The 16,918-nt window shown below is 34.0% G+C and overlaps 1 protein-coding gene across 1 annotated transcript; it reads left to right on the plus strand.

The window, feature by feature from the left end:
* The first annotated feature begins 5,772 nt into the window (after positions 1 to 5,772).
* On the plus strand, positions 5,773 to 15,246 carry LOC114336336 (uncharacterized). The gene is made up of 2 exons (XM_028286692.2): positions 5,773 to 6,326; positions 14,309 to 15,246. The coding sequence occupies exons 1-2, from the start codon at positions 5,822 to 5,824 to the stop codon at positions 15,226 to 15,228; spliced, it is 1,425 nt and encodes a 474-aa protein (XP_028142493.2). The 5' UTR covers positions 5,773 to 5,821; the 3' UTR covers positions 15,229 to 15,246.
* The last annotated feature ends 1,672 nt before the right edge of the window (positions 15,247 to 16,918 follow it).

Raw genomic sequence — 16,918 nt, forward strand, 5'->3', positions numbered from 1 at the left:
CAACTACTTTCTAATCCTCAAGTCCTATCTCTCCGACCGCCATTTCCTTGTAAAAGTTAAAGATCAGTGCACTAACTTATATCCAATCAACGCTGGAGTACCTCAGGGTAGTGTCCTTGGACCAGTTCTCTACCTACTCTACACAGCAGATCTTCCTACAAGCCAAAACATCATCACAGCCACATATGCAGATGACACAGCAATCATTGCAGCTCACTCAAACCCGTACATCGCCTCGCAACTGCTCCAGACAAATCTCGACAGTATAAATATCTGGTTACAAACATGGCGAATTAAAGTAAACGAAAGCAAGTCAGTACATATAACGTTCACTAATCGAAAAGATACGTGCCCAACCGTCTCAATAAATAATCAAGTACTACAACAAAAGGATGACGTAAAATACCTAGGTATGCACTTGGACCGCAGATTAACGTGGAAGAAACACATATTCACGAAAAGAAAACAGTTGGGTCTGAAACTCAATAAAATGTACTGGCTGATAGGAAAAAGGTCACAACTGAGTTTGCACAATAAATATATTTATGAATTAATTTTTATAATACATATGTTTAAAATGTGCACCATGGCGTTTCAAACAAGCTTCATAAAGTTTCTGAAGATCATTTAAAAATATTTAAAAAAGTGTCTCTGCTGCAAATGTTGAAAATAAGTTAATAATTTTTATTATTTGCCGTGGTTATCCAACAGTTTCTGCCCAATTTTCAGAGCGAAATATGAAATTCTTCATCGTACGCCAAATATAGGCATCAGGTGATGATAAATTCAGTGAATGAGGTGGATACTCGAAATCTGTGCGACGAGAAATTATTCTGTTACCAAAATGTTCACGGAGTAATGTTATGGAGCATTTTTAAACATGGGTCATTATTCCGTCCAACTCCGAATGAGCGGAAATAATCTGCTACTAAAAAATTTTTTCTTCGGTAAAAAGAGGCATAACGACAAAGATTTTAGCTTAAACGTAATGTCAAGTTGATAACTAATGTCAAGTATACCAAATATGATAAATGTAACTTCCGTGCGCAATTTTACAGCAATTTCGGTACTGTTTATTTTAGCGGATACCGTACTTTTTTTCGAGGCCTCGAATTTGGCGCCCTCTACAATATTAGTCTACGTGCATATATGAAAAAAGATATATTTTTCTGTATTCTCTAAGAGTTAGATATTAATATGTAAAAAGTTTTATGCTCATCTATATAAATAATAATGAATATTTGTATGTATGTGTGTATGTTCCTTATAGACTCGCAAACTATGCATTTGATCGTATGATGACCTTAATCGAAGTTGTTGTACATGAACCCGGGATGGTTTCTAAATTGGTACGACCAATCTAAGTAAAATGGGGGCCTGCCCCCCCATAATTATTTTTTATTTTTTTGGACAAATTGTTCTTTTTTAAATTTATATGATGCAGAATCAAAAGATACGTACAATCCTAAATTTTCACTTTTCTATCACCAACCGTTATTTTTTAACAGCCATCTAAATATTACCTCTTCTATATAAATAAAAATGATTGTTTGTATATACGTATGTATGTATGTTCCTTATAGACTCGCAAACTATGCATTTGATCGTATGATCATCTTAATTAAAGTCATGAACCTAGATGCCAACTCCGCGAGTATCGAGAATCGGCGAAATTAATGAATTCAATGGAGCGTATGATATCGTAAAATTTTGTGAGAAATGAAAGACTGTTATGAATGGTATATGTCTAGAGACAAGAAGATACAAAAACAATAACGAAAATATTACAATAGATGTCGACATCAAAACGAAATAAATGAAGGCCTAGAACCATATGGTTGTTTGACGTTGAAGACGATCTGAAAACTACGAATGTACGACAATGGACAAGGACATAACTATACAGGCAGAGACCAATCCAGGTTTATGGTGTCAAAGGAACAAGAATAATTAAAAAATACATACACCACTGAATTTTTGCCGTTTTATGACCTACTCTTATTTGTTAATAGCCAGATTAGTAACTTAATAATTTCTAACCGAGTTCGATAACTGACCAGTAATAATTATCAGTTGAAAGACCAGTCATCCCACCAGGCGCCTAACGGTGTCATTTCTTACTCAGTAAACAGCAATATAGTTGTTTATGTATCGAAAGTAGTAGTGGCGATTAACTGGTAGTTTACTTTCTCAATGTAACTCTCAAGTAAATTTATTATTAATTTGCTGGGCCACAATCACCAAGGAGAAATACAAAGGAGAGGATGTCTTTGTCCCGCGTATTCCGATGATTCCAACAGATTTGCCATTTGATTTCAGATATCTACAATGTGCCGTACCCTTGGCTTTTACCATGACGATAAACAAAGCGCAATTTTTTGGAACTAAAAAGCATGTGAACTTTAGTAAATGTTATATATTTCTAAGGTGGTACGAAGTTCGCCGGGTCAGCCAGTTTTAAATAAAGGTTTTGAGAAAAAAATTCTTGACCTTTACCTTTGGTCTTCCTAAGTGTACTAGTACCTTAAATGAAGTGGAATCGAGCAAGATAGAAATTGAAATGGGGCATGCGGTCAATGCTGTATATGCTGGAATATATGTAATGCTGGAATAATGCTGTAGGTAGGAGCATGTTAATAAAAAAATCTTGATATGTTTGTTATGGTGTATTTTTTTCATTTTTGGATACTCTAATAATAGATAGGTACTCTTAACTAATAATAAAATATGTACTCGCAAGACAATTATAATGAAATGCAGTCTGTTAGGTGTACTTGCATCTAAAACACAAAGAAATGAGATAATCCCATAGATAATTATGTTTGCTTTATTTTTTGTATTTAGTGAAGCAAATATTTAATTCGAATAAAAAAATAAATATTAAAAACATTATAGTCAAAATAAGGACAGATATTTACTTGGTTGTTTTTATTTAATAAATAATGTAATAACAACGGAAAGGTACGGTAGACTTCTGAATCTGTGTGGAGAAATCTTTCCAAAATTTAAAATCGCGACATAGCATTAGCCAGCAAATGTAACATTTTGGCTCGCATTATTTTCGTCCAGCATGTATTTAGTTGAAATTTTTAGAGAAGGTAGGGTATAGTCTAAGGATCATTTTAATATCATGCCGCTGTACGCTAAAATCTTGGGGTGGTTGCCACACCAGCTCGGGGGTGGGATATTTTATTACATTTAAATCATGTAAATTGATGTAAAAATTTTAATTCTAAGAATAAAATGTTTTTTACATTTTCTTCGTAAAACTAATATTTTTCGAGTTATTCGCGGTTGAAAGTAACAGTTTTTTGACGAAAAAATCTACCTTTTTTAAGGATTTTTTGAGAATAACTCGAAAAATATGCATCTAATCAAAAAACTGTAGAACTCAAAATCGTATATTTTAGTAACACAAACCAAATTCGTTTTCTATAATATATTTACGACCAATACGAACGGAGATACGTCATGTTAAAGGTTAGCTTTTTTCGTCAAATGCATAATTTGAAATATTCAAAGCCAGATAACGGAAAAACTTTGCATTTTTCGACGAAAACTTAGATAATCTTTTTTTGAAGAATACAATTAAATCTTTCAAAAAAATAATAATAAAAAGTTTCTAGCATAAAAATTGAGCAATTTATGATCAAAAAAGTTCGGTACCTGCTTATCTCTACGAAGAAATCAGTGAAAACAACCCCCTAACTACCCTCCTAATTTAAGGTCTTTACCTTTCTGTAATTCCATTGATATATGCATTTTAAATAAACACAAGAAGTTTGACCTATTAAAAATGCCTAATTTTAGAAACATTTGAGTTTAAATAAAAATAGATTTTTTGCAATTTCGTATTTTTCACCTTTTTTATCAAAATATCTCCGAAAATACTGGAGATAAGAAAAAAATGATAGACTACTAAATTGTAGCTTTTTAATAACTAACATTTTTTTGTGCATAGATTTTCATTACAATGAATGATTAGTAAGATATAGCTGTTTAAAACCTCTATTTAAGAGCAAACAACCCCGTATTCGAGCCCATTAAACCCACCTTAAAGTTGCTACGGATTAGAATGAGATATGCGAAATATTTATAATTTGGAAAAGTTAAATTCCTATAAGTTAGTCCACATATCTCTGCAGGATAATTTGAGCAGTTTAAAAAAGGAGGAAGACCTTGTCCTCTGTTTAAATTTAATCACCCTTGTTTTAAGTTTCCAATCTTTTGACATTTCTTCCAATATAAAATGGTTTTATACTTTCTCCAATAGTTTTAACATCTTTAAATATACTATCCGTACAGTCTCTTGTCTTACACATTTTGTTCATAACTCATGTGTTGGCAATAATTATCAGATTAACTTTAATGTTCCCAACCAAGCTCTACGTTACCACAATGTTTTCAACATTCCTTTCCACAGAACAACCTATGTTATTCACAACCCACTGGATAGATACATGGGGGCTATTAAATGAATTCGATTGTGACATTTTCAATATAAATTTAACTCGGCTAAAAAGATCTCTTGCTTTGTGATAATATGTGTATTGGTACTGTTGCATTTGGTTATATTTTGTATGTTTTAGTATGTAGCGAATTCTTTGAATGTAACTTTTTGTTATACGGGTTATCCCGTATTTTAAATAAATGTCCTCATGCGAATTGTGACTTTAAATGGTTGGCGCGTATTCTTCTTAACGCGCGATTTATTTTCTGATGTGTTGTACACTGCACTTTTTCTATGGATGCGGTTTTGTCAAGAGTTCAAACTTCAAAATTAAAATTAAATAATTTAGGTGTTTTTAGGTATATTATATGCATAACTTGAAATAAAATATATACATGTAGGTATTTAATATTCTTAAAATTTATACACCTTATTCTTTTAAATTCTAATTAACAGTTATTTTTGAATAGTTTTGAAAGATAATTCCTGGTAAGTTTTGCTTTAACACATTTGTTTGGCAATATTAATTTATTTTGTTTGTATTGTGCATGTTACCATGGAAACGACGATCATAGTATGGATGATTGTAGGAGAACCCGTGAGAAAAAATATTTCTCACTGCAATGTCCGACTTTTCTCACTGCGTGAGGAATTGTGGGTTTTGAATGTATGTAAGTAGTGAGAGAAGTTGCATATTTTATAGCATCCATAGAAAAACAATATTTATTTATCAAATAAACATTTTTTTCTGTTTTCGGATAACAGTAAAATGCATTTCGAATTAAATAAATGATACGCATTCTTCTTTTTGTCTCAATTAATTTAAGTAAAAAAAATGTTTTTGGACACCCTGTATAAATAATTATGTTAATGTTTATATTAGTGAATAGAGCATTAAATGTCCTTTGGAATGAGCTATCACACGACCCCTATTCTTATTTAAAAAAATCATCGACGTCACTAGTATGATATATTTGCCAAAAAATTATAATTTAAAAATAAAAATCGACGTCTTTCGGGATTTATCTCCAGAGTCGCCCATTCTCGAAAAAAAAAAGAATTTATTCCAACTCAAACGTCCTCACTGTATATTTGTTTAATTATTGTTTATGTAGATGTTTGTCACTTATGTGTCAATTATCCTAGTTTTGAGATACTTTCGTCTAAATAGAAACATAGTTTTATTCTCACAATGGACTGGCTTTTAAAATGGGAAACAAAAATAAATCTGTGTTTTTTTCAGTGTGTATGTAAACAATGCACCAAGATAAACGCGCAAAACTATTTTTACTTAACCCTGACAGTTGGCGACCGAGTTCGTTTCAGTATCAGTTCTATTCCTAGCCCAACCAGCTGTTCGGCGTCGTAGCGATGTCGCCGAAACTCCCAGTTATATCCTTAAAACTTCAGTGTTTGAAAATCATCTCCAACAAACTTATCTTCGCCCTCTCAGACGACGAGGGAAAGAACTACGGAGTAGTCTCGAATTACTTAGCACCAACTACTTACGAAGTTTTGCAGGACTTGCTAAAAATCATTCTGAGTTCGGTGAATTTGGATGCAAGTATCCGGTTCAGTTGCCTTGAAGTGCTTCTTCGAGAAGATGTCGGTAAATTGGACACGGGAATGTTTCCGCAATTTTACTACGATAAAATTCTTAAAGTTATTAAGGCTAGTGGAGTAGGGTTGCAGCATCTTAATTTAACAGGGGTGTGGGTAAGAGACTTTCCGGAACAGTTAAGTCAAGTAATAAGAAGTTTAAAGGGACTTAAAACTCTTGTTATACCTCACATGGCGAATGACGAGGTATTGGATGCTATAATGACATTGAAGAATCTAAATGTATTGGATATTAGTGGAGAGGCTTGTTTTACAGGTATAGTTATTGATTATCTTATAATTTTGAATTAATAAAATAACAACAATGTTTTTTATTGACCTATTAACTACCTTGCACATAATGTCTCACAGTATAATTCTACTGACAGCGCTCTAGAGCCATTCGGTTACGAGTACACATAGTTACACATAGATTACTTACAGTACCGGCGCTAGGGTATGAGGCGCCCGCCTGCAAAACTAGCATAGGCGCCCTTCGGTTTCTTTTAAATTAATATTTTATATCGCAGCAGCGGAAAAAATCTCATTTTGGCGCCCTCAAACAGGGGCGCCCGCCTGCAGTACATCGCTTTCAGGCCCGTTATCGCCGGCCCTGATTACTTACTTTCTTACTTATCATTGTTATGCCTTTTGCTCTTTGATTGCTAGTTTATTCAGGCAGGTTTTATTTCTTCTTCTTCTTCTTTTTGTATACACATGACTCTCTCTGTTTTTTCAATGTGCCTCTAGTAAGTTGTCGTTCCATCGTTTTCGTGGTCTTCCCACTGATCGTCTTCCTATTGGGAAACCGTCTTTCGCTGTCCTGACTACCCTATTTGTTGTGATTCGGTTTATGTGGTCATTCCATTCTATTCTTCTGTTTCTTACCCAGTTATTAATGTTATCCACCTTGTATCTCCGTCATATATCTCTACTCCTATCTCTGTCCCATAGAGTCTTACCATCGATTTTCGAAGGGTTTTCATCTCTGTTGTTTCGAGCCATCGTTTTGTCCTCTCTGTGTCGGGTCGTGTATCTGCCTCATATGTCATTATTGGTCGGATGACTGTTTTGTAAATTCTGCCTTTCATTTCTTTTCCGATATTTTTATTTCTCCATATTGTGTCATTCAGGTAACCTGCGGCTCTGATAGCTCTATTCACTTGATATTCCACTTCTGTTTCGAGCCTTCCGTAGCTAGATAGTGTGATGCCTAGGTATTTAAACACCATCACTTGTTCTATTATATGACCTACCAGCTCCAATTTACATCTTACTGGATCTGCTGTTATAACCATGCATTTTGTCTTTTTTGAGGAAATTAATATGTTAAATTGTCTGGCGAGTATGTTGAATTGGAAGTTTTATTTGATGACATTAATTCCCAAATGTTTGGTCACTGAAACAAAGAGCGCAGAAAATGTTACTAGTAACAGAAATGGACTTCTGGAGGAGAGCAGCAGGCAAATCAAGAAGAGATCGGATACCGAACGAGAGAATACGAGAAATGATGGGAGTAGCACATACAATAATTGATGACATAAAAACAAAACAACTGGTATGGTACGGCCATGTACAGAGAATGCCAGATGACAGGATCCGTAAACAGATTTTGGCATGGACACCACAAGGGAGAAGAAAAAGAGGAAGGCCGAGAAGAACCTGGAGGGAGGGAATTGAAAAAGTACTAGAGAAAGAGAAATCCCTCCAGGTCTATGGTTAAACAGAGAAGAATGGCGGTTAGGAGTCGGAAGGCGTCGGAGAACTCTGTAAACCGATAGTAGTAGTAGTAGTAGTAGTAGTAGTAGTAGTAGTAGTAGTAATTCCCAAATACCTTCACCTTCTTCCTCTTACTCCTTCCGAAAAACAAGCAATTTAGATTGTTCTTTCGCGAGTTGTTACCTTTATGGGAGATTTTCCTTCCATGCGTTGAGCGGTCGGCTGATACTTCTTCTACCACGTGGTGATTTGTCCCTTATTGAAGTTATACTTCTTTACGCGCGATGAGGGTGAATTTTTATATGTTAAAACCAGGCGCATACGCATCACCCAGGCGCATACACGCATTATAACTTTGTTCTGATTGGATGTTCAAATGACATGTCAAAAATTATCCAATATGGCAGCTGTAGGACAGCTGTGGTTTGGAGGAAAAGGTAAAGGTAAACAAATGTATAATATATTAGTTTTATTGTTGTGAGGACAGAAACAAAACAGTTTATAATATTGTAGTGACTTTTAAATAGTTTTTAAAAGCAACAGGTACGTAATAATTGTTAATGTATCATGGGTATAAACCTACCTGTTTGATCTGCCAAAATACACAGTATGTAATAATGTAATACTTTTATTTATATAATTTGATTACCATCAATATTCACCTAATATATTGTTTTCTTACTATATGTTTTGTTGTATTTTTTTTCAATTCTAAAGTCCACTTTACATCAACAATAATTGAACAAGAAATTGACAACAAGTTATTCAAGGTCAAATTTGGCTTATACAAAACACAATTCTACATCCAATTTTGCCGTGAATAAAAAGAAAATAAAGAAATTTGACAAAATAAAACATATCCAATTGTTCTATTTCATCAAATTCCTTCATTTTCTTTTACAAACCATACATTTTGTACTCGTCAAATTTGGCCTTGAATAACTTTGTCAATTTCTTATTCAATTTATTGTTGATGTAAAGTGCACTTAAATCATTTCAATTCAAAATTAAAATAATTTGATCAATTTTCAAAATATCACAAGTTTAATCACGTTCTACACCTTCGGCAAAGAATTAAGGATTTGCATGAAATTTTAGTATGTTATAGTTTACTTCAAAAAACTAAGACTTGATTTTTTAAAAAATGTTTTACCGTGCCATTTATTTACTATTAAGGGTCAAAGTTAAGTTTTAACATGGGCTCTTATGGGAATTCTTAAAAAGTTAATAACTTTTGACCCAAATTTACGATTTTTAATTATTTGTGCTTAAATTAAAGGTATTTTTTAAGGAATAACATATTAAAAAATGAGGATTGTTTACCGTACCATTATTAAATAAAAGTGAAATTACTGTTTCGAAATTTAACAAAGTTGGTAGTAGTGAGATCAGCTGCACTCATAATTATATCCAAAACGTACGTGTCAATCACATGACCTCGGTGGTCTAGTTGTTGAGCGTTCGGTCAGAGTTCGAAACGTCCCGGGTTCCAATCCTCCTGGATTCATTTTTTTTTTAGTTGTTTTAATAAAAATTTTTTGAAAGTGGTAGATAAGAAAGTTAGTTTAATATTTAAATAGAATACAATTACTTCGTTAAAATTATATAATAGAAGTATAACTTCTTACGTGCGTACAAAGTACACACACATTCTTTTTTTTAACGGTTCTTACTATTCTGTTGATGTTATTGTTCTTTTTTTTTTTATTTAGTGTGTCTCCTGTAATAATTGTTCTGGGTATTCTCATTTCTTTTGTTTCCAGCGTTGTCTGCTTTTTTTGTGTAAGCTATGACGGGTCTTGTCTGTGATGAGTATGTCAATATTAGTCTTACACTTTTGGATTCTTGATATTAGCTCACAGTTAATATGTAGGTAACACCATAGGTTTTTAAGGTATCCTCCTAGTCTTTGTACATGAAGTCTTACTTTTTTTTCAACAACATGGCAGCCGGACAGTCTAACCCCTAGGTACCTTATCTTCTATATAAAGTTTTGAAAGTTCTTAAGGCTAGTGAAGGATGGTTGCAGCATTTTAATTTCAAAGAGGTGTGGGGTAAGAAATTTTCCAGAGCAGTTAAGTCAAGTAATAAAGAGGTTAAGGGACTTAAAATTCTTGTTACATCTCACATGGCTAATAACGAAGCATTGAGTGATATAATGACTTTAAAGAATCTAAATATACTGGATACTATAGTGGGGAGGCTTGTTTTACAGGTATACTTATTAATTATTTGATTATTTTGAATTAATAAAATAGCAACAATTTTTTTATTGACTTATTAACTTCCTTGCACATAATGTCTCACAATAGTTCTACTGACAGCGCTCTAGAGCCATTCGTTTACGAGTGTACCATCACACATAGATTACTTACTTTCTTACTTATCATTGATATGTCTTTTGCTCTTTGATTGCTATTTTTTTCACGCAGGTTTTATTTCTTCTTCTCCTTCTTTTTGTATAGGCATGACTCTCTCTGTTTTTTCAACATGCCTCTAGTAAGTTGTCGTTTTATCGTTTTCGTGGTCTTCCCACTGATCGTCTTCCTATTGGAGAACCGTCTCTCGCTGTCCTGACTACCATATTTGTTGTGATTCGGCTTATGTGGTCATTCCATTCTATTCTTCTGTTCCTTACCCAGTGATTAATGTTATCCACCTTGCATCTCCGTCGTATATCTCTACTTCTATCTCTGTCCCATAGAGTCTTACCATCGATTTTTGGAAGGGTTTTCATCTTTGCTGTTTCGAGCCATCGTTTTGTGCTCTCTGTGTCGGGTCGTGTTTCTGCCGCATATGTCATTATTGGTCGGATGACTGTTTTGTAAATTCTGCCTTTCATTTCTTTTCCGATATTTTTATTTCCCCATATTGTGTCATTCAGGTAACCTGCGGCTCTGATAGCTCTATTCACTTGATATTCCACTTCTGTTTCGAGCCTACCGTAGCTAGATAGTGTGATGCCTAGGTATTTAAACTCCATCACTTGTTCTATTATATGACCTTCCAGCTTCAATTTACATCTAACTGGATCTGCTGTTATAACCATGCATTTTGTCTTTTTTGAGGAAATTAACATGTTAAATTTTTTGGCGATTATGTTGAATTGGAAGTTTTATTTGATGACATTAATTCCCAAATATCTTCACCTTCTTCCTTCTCCTCCTTCCAAAGAACAAGCAATTTAGCTTGTTCTTTCGCGAGTTGTTACCTTTATGGGAGATTTTCGTTCCATGCGTTGAGCGGTCGGCTGATACTTCTTCTACCACGTGGTGATTTGTCCCTTCTATTTTAACGATTCTTACTATTATGCTGATGTGATTGTTCTTTTTTTTTATTTAGTATCCACTCATTTATACCCTGCAGATAACATTTTGTTCTGATCTCATTACTCATTTGATCTCTCAGCGTGTCTCCTGTAATAATTGCTCTGGGTATTCTCATTGCTTTTGTTTCCAGCGTTGTCTGCTTTTTTGTGTCAGCTATGACGGGTCTTGTCTCTGATGCGTATGTTATTATTAGTCTTACACTTTTGGATTCTTGTTATTAGCTCACAGTTAATATGTAGGTAACACCATAAGTTTTTTGAGGTATCCTCCTAATCTTGGTACATGAAGTCTTACTTTTTTTTCAACAAATTTACATCTGGACAGTCTAACCCCTAGGTACTTTATTTTTTATATAACATTTTGAAAGTTATTAAGGCTAGTGGAGTATGGTTGCAGCATCTTAATTTAACCCTCGTAAGGCGGTGCGGGGTGCAGCTGCACCCCAGACCTCGTTTTTCTTCCCTTATTTTTTAATTATTTTTTTATTTTTGTCCATTTTTTAATTGGCATTAAATTTAATTATAAACGCATTCCACCCATTACAGCATTTAAAACTCTGCGTTTACTAGTACATTCTTTCACGGTTTTTGCTGTATATTTTAAAGAACCGCTTGGCTCGACATGAAATTCGGCATAGGCATAACTAACATGTGACAGCAAAAAAGTGATATGGTGCCGATGTGTGCTTTTGCCCTGGGGGTGACTTCCACCCCATCTCGGCGGTGAAAAAATATATGTTCAAGTCCCGAAATGGATAAACTGACTAATTTTAAGCAACTTCTTTTCTATAGAGTTTTTTCACCAAATCAACAGTTTTCGAGTTATTTGCAAGTGAATATGTTCTTTTTTTAACAAAATAATCACGTTTTTAGACGGTTTTTCGCAAAAACTCAAAACGTAAGCATTTTATCGAAAAAAATATTCTAAGCAAAACTATAGCCTATAAGAAATTGAAAAAAACGGTGTACCTATATATTAGGTTTCTATACCTAGCAAAAGCAGAGTTATAGCTAATGAAAAATAGGTATATATTCTAAAAATTCCAAATAGACTAATTCAATGTGAAATATTCAAATAATGAAGCATTCTTGTGGAAAACACATTAAAACTTTTTTAAAGTGTTTAAAAAAAGCGGATGCTGAGACTAAGGAAGATGAGGGAATTTTACAATTTATAATTCAGGTCCCATCTGCTCAGCGCGGTAAAGTTCCAACGAGAATGTTTCCCTTTGTACTCCAATCAGAGTAAATGTAAATCAAAAATGAATAACCATTTTCAATTTCGTTGCAACACGAAACTACAGCCGCATCATTATTCCAGTTCAATCAAATTCCAGTTCATATAAATTGTAAAATTCCCTCATCTTCCTTAGTCTCAGCATCCGTCATGGCTTGCAAATTGTAAGATATATTTATGATATACTTTACATTTTTAACAAGTTTTCTTTTTTGTACTTAACTGTGTTTCTATTTTTCTCTAAAAATTAAAAAGGCTTACTTCAAAGTTATGCTTAATTTTTCTTCTGCAAAAATCGGATGTTGCCTTTTGTTGTAGGGTTTTTTAATAATATCATCTTATAAATTGTAATACAGTTTCAAATAAATCCCTGGAAAGTCTAAAATATTCTCGAAATATTTCCTCGTTCTGAAACAATCTTCTTTCGACTGTTAATTTAAATGCACCTTCTGTATTACGACATGAAAAAAATTCGTTTACATTTTTAATTCTTTTATTTAAATTTAATATTATCAACTCTTCTTCCTCATCCTGTTCTAGGAGTAATAAAGTTATTGCCTAGATCTTGCCAGAATTCATTTTTCTACTTACACCCTCCATGAGAACAAATATCAAACTCAAACTATTTTGAAAGCGAGAGAATATGCTAACAAACCGACTCACTCAAATCTGCCGTGCGTCGAGTACAACAGATTCTGCTGTACGCGTATGCCGTGCGTCGCTCACTGTTCTAACAAACCATGGCTTTAGCGGCTTTTTTGCGTTATTGGCGGGTATATTCGTTGTAAAATCTTAGCATGGTCTTAAAACAATCACGAGACATTGCTTCACGTATTAGTAGCAGAAACTCATATTGCACATCTCACACAAGTTTTATTCGTTGATTCTATGTATACCTCTTTTGTCGGCATTTCGGTAAACTAGATGTAGAAACATCAATCTAAATGTGGATGAAATCTATGTTTCCAATTGAAATAAAATGCAATGCTACTCTTCCTACAATTTGTTTAAGACAACTATTTACAAGTTTATTGTTGCATTAATTTCAATAATTTACGATAGATAAGAGGGGTCACTTAAAACCGGCTTCTAATCTTTTGTAACGGTTTGTAGATCCGTAAAAGAACAAATTACCGAATATAATTTAATACTAATAATAATATTATCCTAGAACTAACAAATATTTCCCTTTAAATTAAGGAATCTTTAAGAAAATATAGTAACAGGTACAATTATTGTACCTATGCCGTCTGTTGCCGTTGTAAAATTATGCCGCTCGACAAAGGTGAAAGTTGTTTGCTTTAAATATTATGCTTATTGAAGTTATACTTCTTTACGATCGAGGGTGAAATTTTACAATTCCCTGGCGCATGCGCAGACAGACAGTATGCAGTTCGTTGCTAATCTTTCGAATTATGTATGTATAAGCGCAAATAAGTAATTAAAAGAATATATTAGTGTTCTTAGTAAATGTATTATTTATTATAATTTTTGTCTCTTTGGATTTGTCTTCCTCGGGCGTAAGATTATAAAATATCTATTTTTATACTTCACTTTGATCTATTTGTCACCGTGATGTGTAATTATATCCGACACGTCAATAGCACAGGGCTTGATAGCTCGGTTGGTAGAGCATTGGACAAGAGATCGAGAGATCGCGGGTTCAAATCCCGGACGATTCATATTCATTTTTTTTATTTTTGGTATTGTTAAGTTCTGTTTAATTTTTGGTAATTATTGTTAATTTTTGGTATTGTAACTGTTAAGTATATTTATTTTGTTGAAATTATATAATAGAAGTATAACTTCTTGCGTGAGTACAAAGTACAGACACATTCTTTTTTTTTATTATTATTATAACCGAGAGCAGACATCTATAAAATTACTTTGCGGTATTTTTCATTAGATACTTCATTATTTTGAATTTTTACGTAGCATATTTTAAGCCTTTTAATATTGACTTTTTTTGTTTCAGTGGAAGGAATTAATGCGCTAAAAAGCCAAACCTTACAAATCCTCAGCATCGGCAGCTTCGGCAAAACTCTAATCTGCGAAACAGACGAAAACAGCGGTAGTCAACTAATAGCAGATCTATTAGAAAATTTACCCAATTTAGTTTCTTTAAGGACGTATTCATTTACTGGCAGCGCTCTGTTCTTACTTCATAATAAACTTCCGAAACACAAAACGAAATTAAAGTATCTCCATGATACCGGAACAACGAACAGCGTAATGGACACCATTCTGAGTCTGTGTCCCGACTTGGAAAACTTACATCTGGACGGCGCGGAGAGCGGCGTCCTCGAAAAACTGACAAAGTTACACAAACTCCATGCGCTTAAATTAACCAAATGTGACGTTGAGGAATTCCTGATGTTTCTCACAATCTCCGGATCCCAATTGGAGTCGCTTAAATTGAATCATAGTAAAGACACTTCTTTGGATTTGTCGCAAATTTGTCTCTTGGCGCCGAATCTCAAGATATTTGAGTGTTATCTTATGAAACTTACTTTTACTAACTCAGATACTTATTTTATGAGCTTGGAGAATGTAGAGTTTTGCTACTGTGAAGTGTCAGATCATGTTATTAGGTATATTATGGAAAATTCGCCGTTTCTAAAGAGAATAAATGTGGGATCGGTTATACGTATGACAGATGGAGACGTGTTTAGACTTTGTGCTGAATGTGACTTTGCTAGTTTAGAGGAGTTGTGGTTTTCCTCTGCTAGGTGTCTGACTACTACTACCGTGCAACTTCTAATGGGACATTGTCCAAAGTTAAGGGAAATTGGACAACTTAAAGGATGGGATGTTTCTGGAGAAGAAGCTGATTTATTACGGGCTTTGGTAGAGTATACTAATACTGATTTAACTTTGTTACCCAGTTATTACTAAATAAATTTTTTAAGAAAATTATGTTTTTTTAATTTGTCGACTAAGCGCCAAGGAATCTGAATCCAGGGTTTTCAGGTGACTATATATTATAATAGTGACTGTGTAAATAGCGTAAAATTTCCCAGCACTGTTGTGGATCAGATCCGATATGTCCTTCATTATATAGAGAACAAACTCTTTTAAAATTGGTTAAATAAGAGGAAACTTGCTGGACTGAGTAAGCTGAAATTAATTGAGTAGAAGGTACGAGAAAGAACCAAGGTGGTAAGTATCTAAGGAAACCCTGGATTCCACAGTCAATTGGAGCATTCATATTAACAATTTAATCAACAGAGTTAAGCGACTCTTCTGGAAATGCAGAAGAGTTGTAGGTAAAACTTGGTGATTGAAACTAAAGGTAATCTGTTGATTATACGTATCAGAAATATGACCGACAGTTACTTATAATTCAATATTTTGGCAGAGAAAAATGGCTATACAATATTGGGCAATCTCTCTCACCACACTACAAAGACAAGTGCTTCAAAGAGCCTTGAATAGTACATAAAGGGCTTCGTATAGAGGCTAACACAGATCTCTTTCTGCTGGAATTTTATATTTAGGCGGTATTCTTTATGCCTATCCTGAGAGTCAAAGCAAACAACAAGTGGAGGCCGAATTATGTTTTAGCCACAAAAACACTACTGGTACTATACTTTCGAAATCTATCTTTATGATGAAATCAGATACATGATGAGAGCAGAACTAATCTTCACTGAGAAGAGCAACACAGTTATACCAACTAGAGAACAGTAAGTACCAAAATGTTAATGTGGATATAATATGGTTCACTGATGGATCTGAAACGGTCCATGGTACTTGGCCAGGAGACTATTATAATAAATCTTAGAGCCACGTCAATCTACAACTGTGTTCCAGATAATTCGCTTACACTTAAACGCTTGTTTTTCTATTCTGCTAATTGCACTGTTTCATTACACAATTTTAACTAAAAAAACGGCTTCATTTCACTTCTTCAATTATTATTAACATTAAAACAATAAGGAACCCATCTGCGTGCCAAAGTAACTGGAGGTGTTTTCCACAGCGAAATATGAAAGACATGCCGACATGGACCTGCCTTCATGATCGACCATCGACCACACTAGCTAGATCGATAATCGTATCGATCTAGCTAGAGTGCTAGTAGTAGATCGATATTATCGGTTGTCGGTGTCGTATCCAGGTGCTTTTTTTGTATTCAGGTTTTTGATTACTTCTTCAGTTTCAGTAATTTTAACTTTTCTGGTTGGAAGACACATCTGGTATGGTTCATCTGCTATATCTGTAATAAATTTCTCTTCATTCTCTGGAACCTCTCTCTTGTGCGATTGGAAAACTGACTGAAGATGTTAAGCGAAGGTGTTAGCCCTCTCTTCGTCACTTCGAGACCAGGTGCTATCATTTTTTCTTATCGGTTCTTTAGTTTGTAATTGTGCTTTGAGTTTTTTAGAGAATTTCCATAACGAGTAGTTCTTTTCTTCAGAGCTAGACAGATTCTCTAGAAAATAATTTATTTCTTGTTCCTTGTGTTCCTGTAGGACCTTTTTTAATTGACGGGTTGCTCTGTTGTATTTGGTTTTGTCTACTGGAGCACGGGTGGTCTGCCATCTTTTTCTTAATTGTCTTTTCTCGTATATCATGGTTTTTA

Source organism: Diabrotica virgifera, chromosome 1 (genome assembly GCF_917563875.1).
Source record: "Diabrotica virgifera virgifera chromosome 1, PGI_DIABVI_V3a".
In the NCBI taxonomy this organism is placed as follows: Eukaryota; Metazoa; Arthropoda; class Insecta; order Coleoptera; family Chrysomelidae; genus Diabrotica; species Diabrotica virgifera.

Coding starts and splice junctions, on each gene's coding strand:
- LOC114336336 (XM_028286692.2), top strand. CDS start 5,822: ATGTCGCCGAAACTCCCAGTTATATCCTTAAAACTTCAGTGTTTGAAA. Junction 6,327..14,308: donor TGGAGAGGCTTGTTTTACAG/GTATAGTTATTG, acceptor TTTTTGTTTCAG/TGGAAGGAATTAATGCGCTA.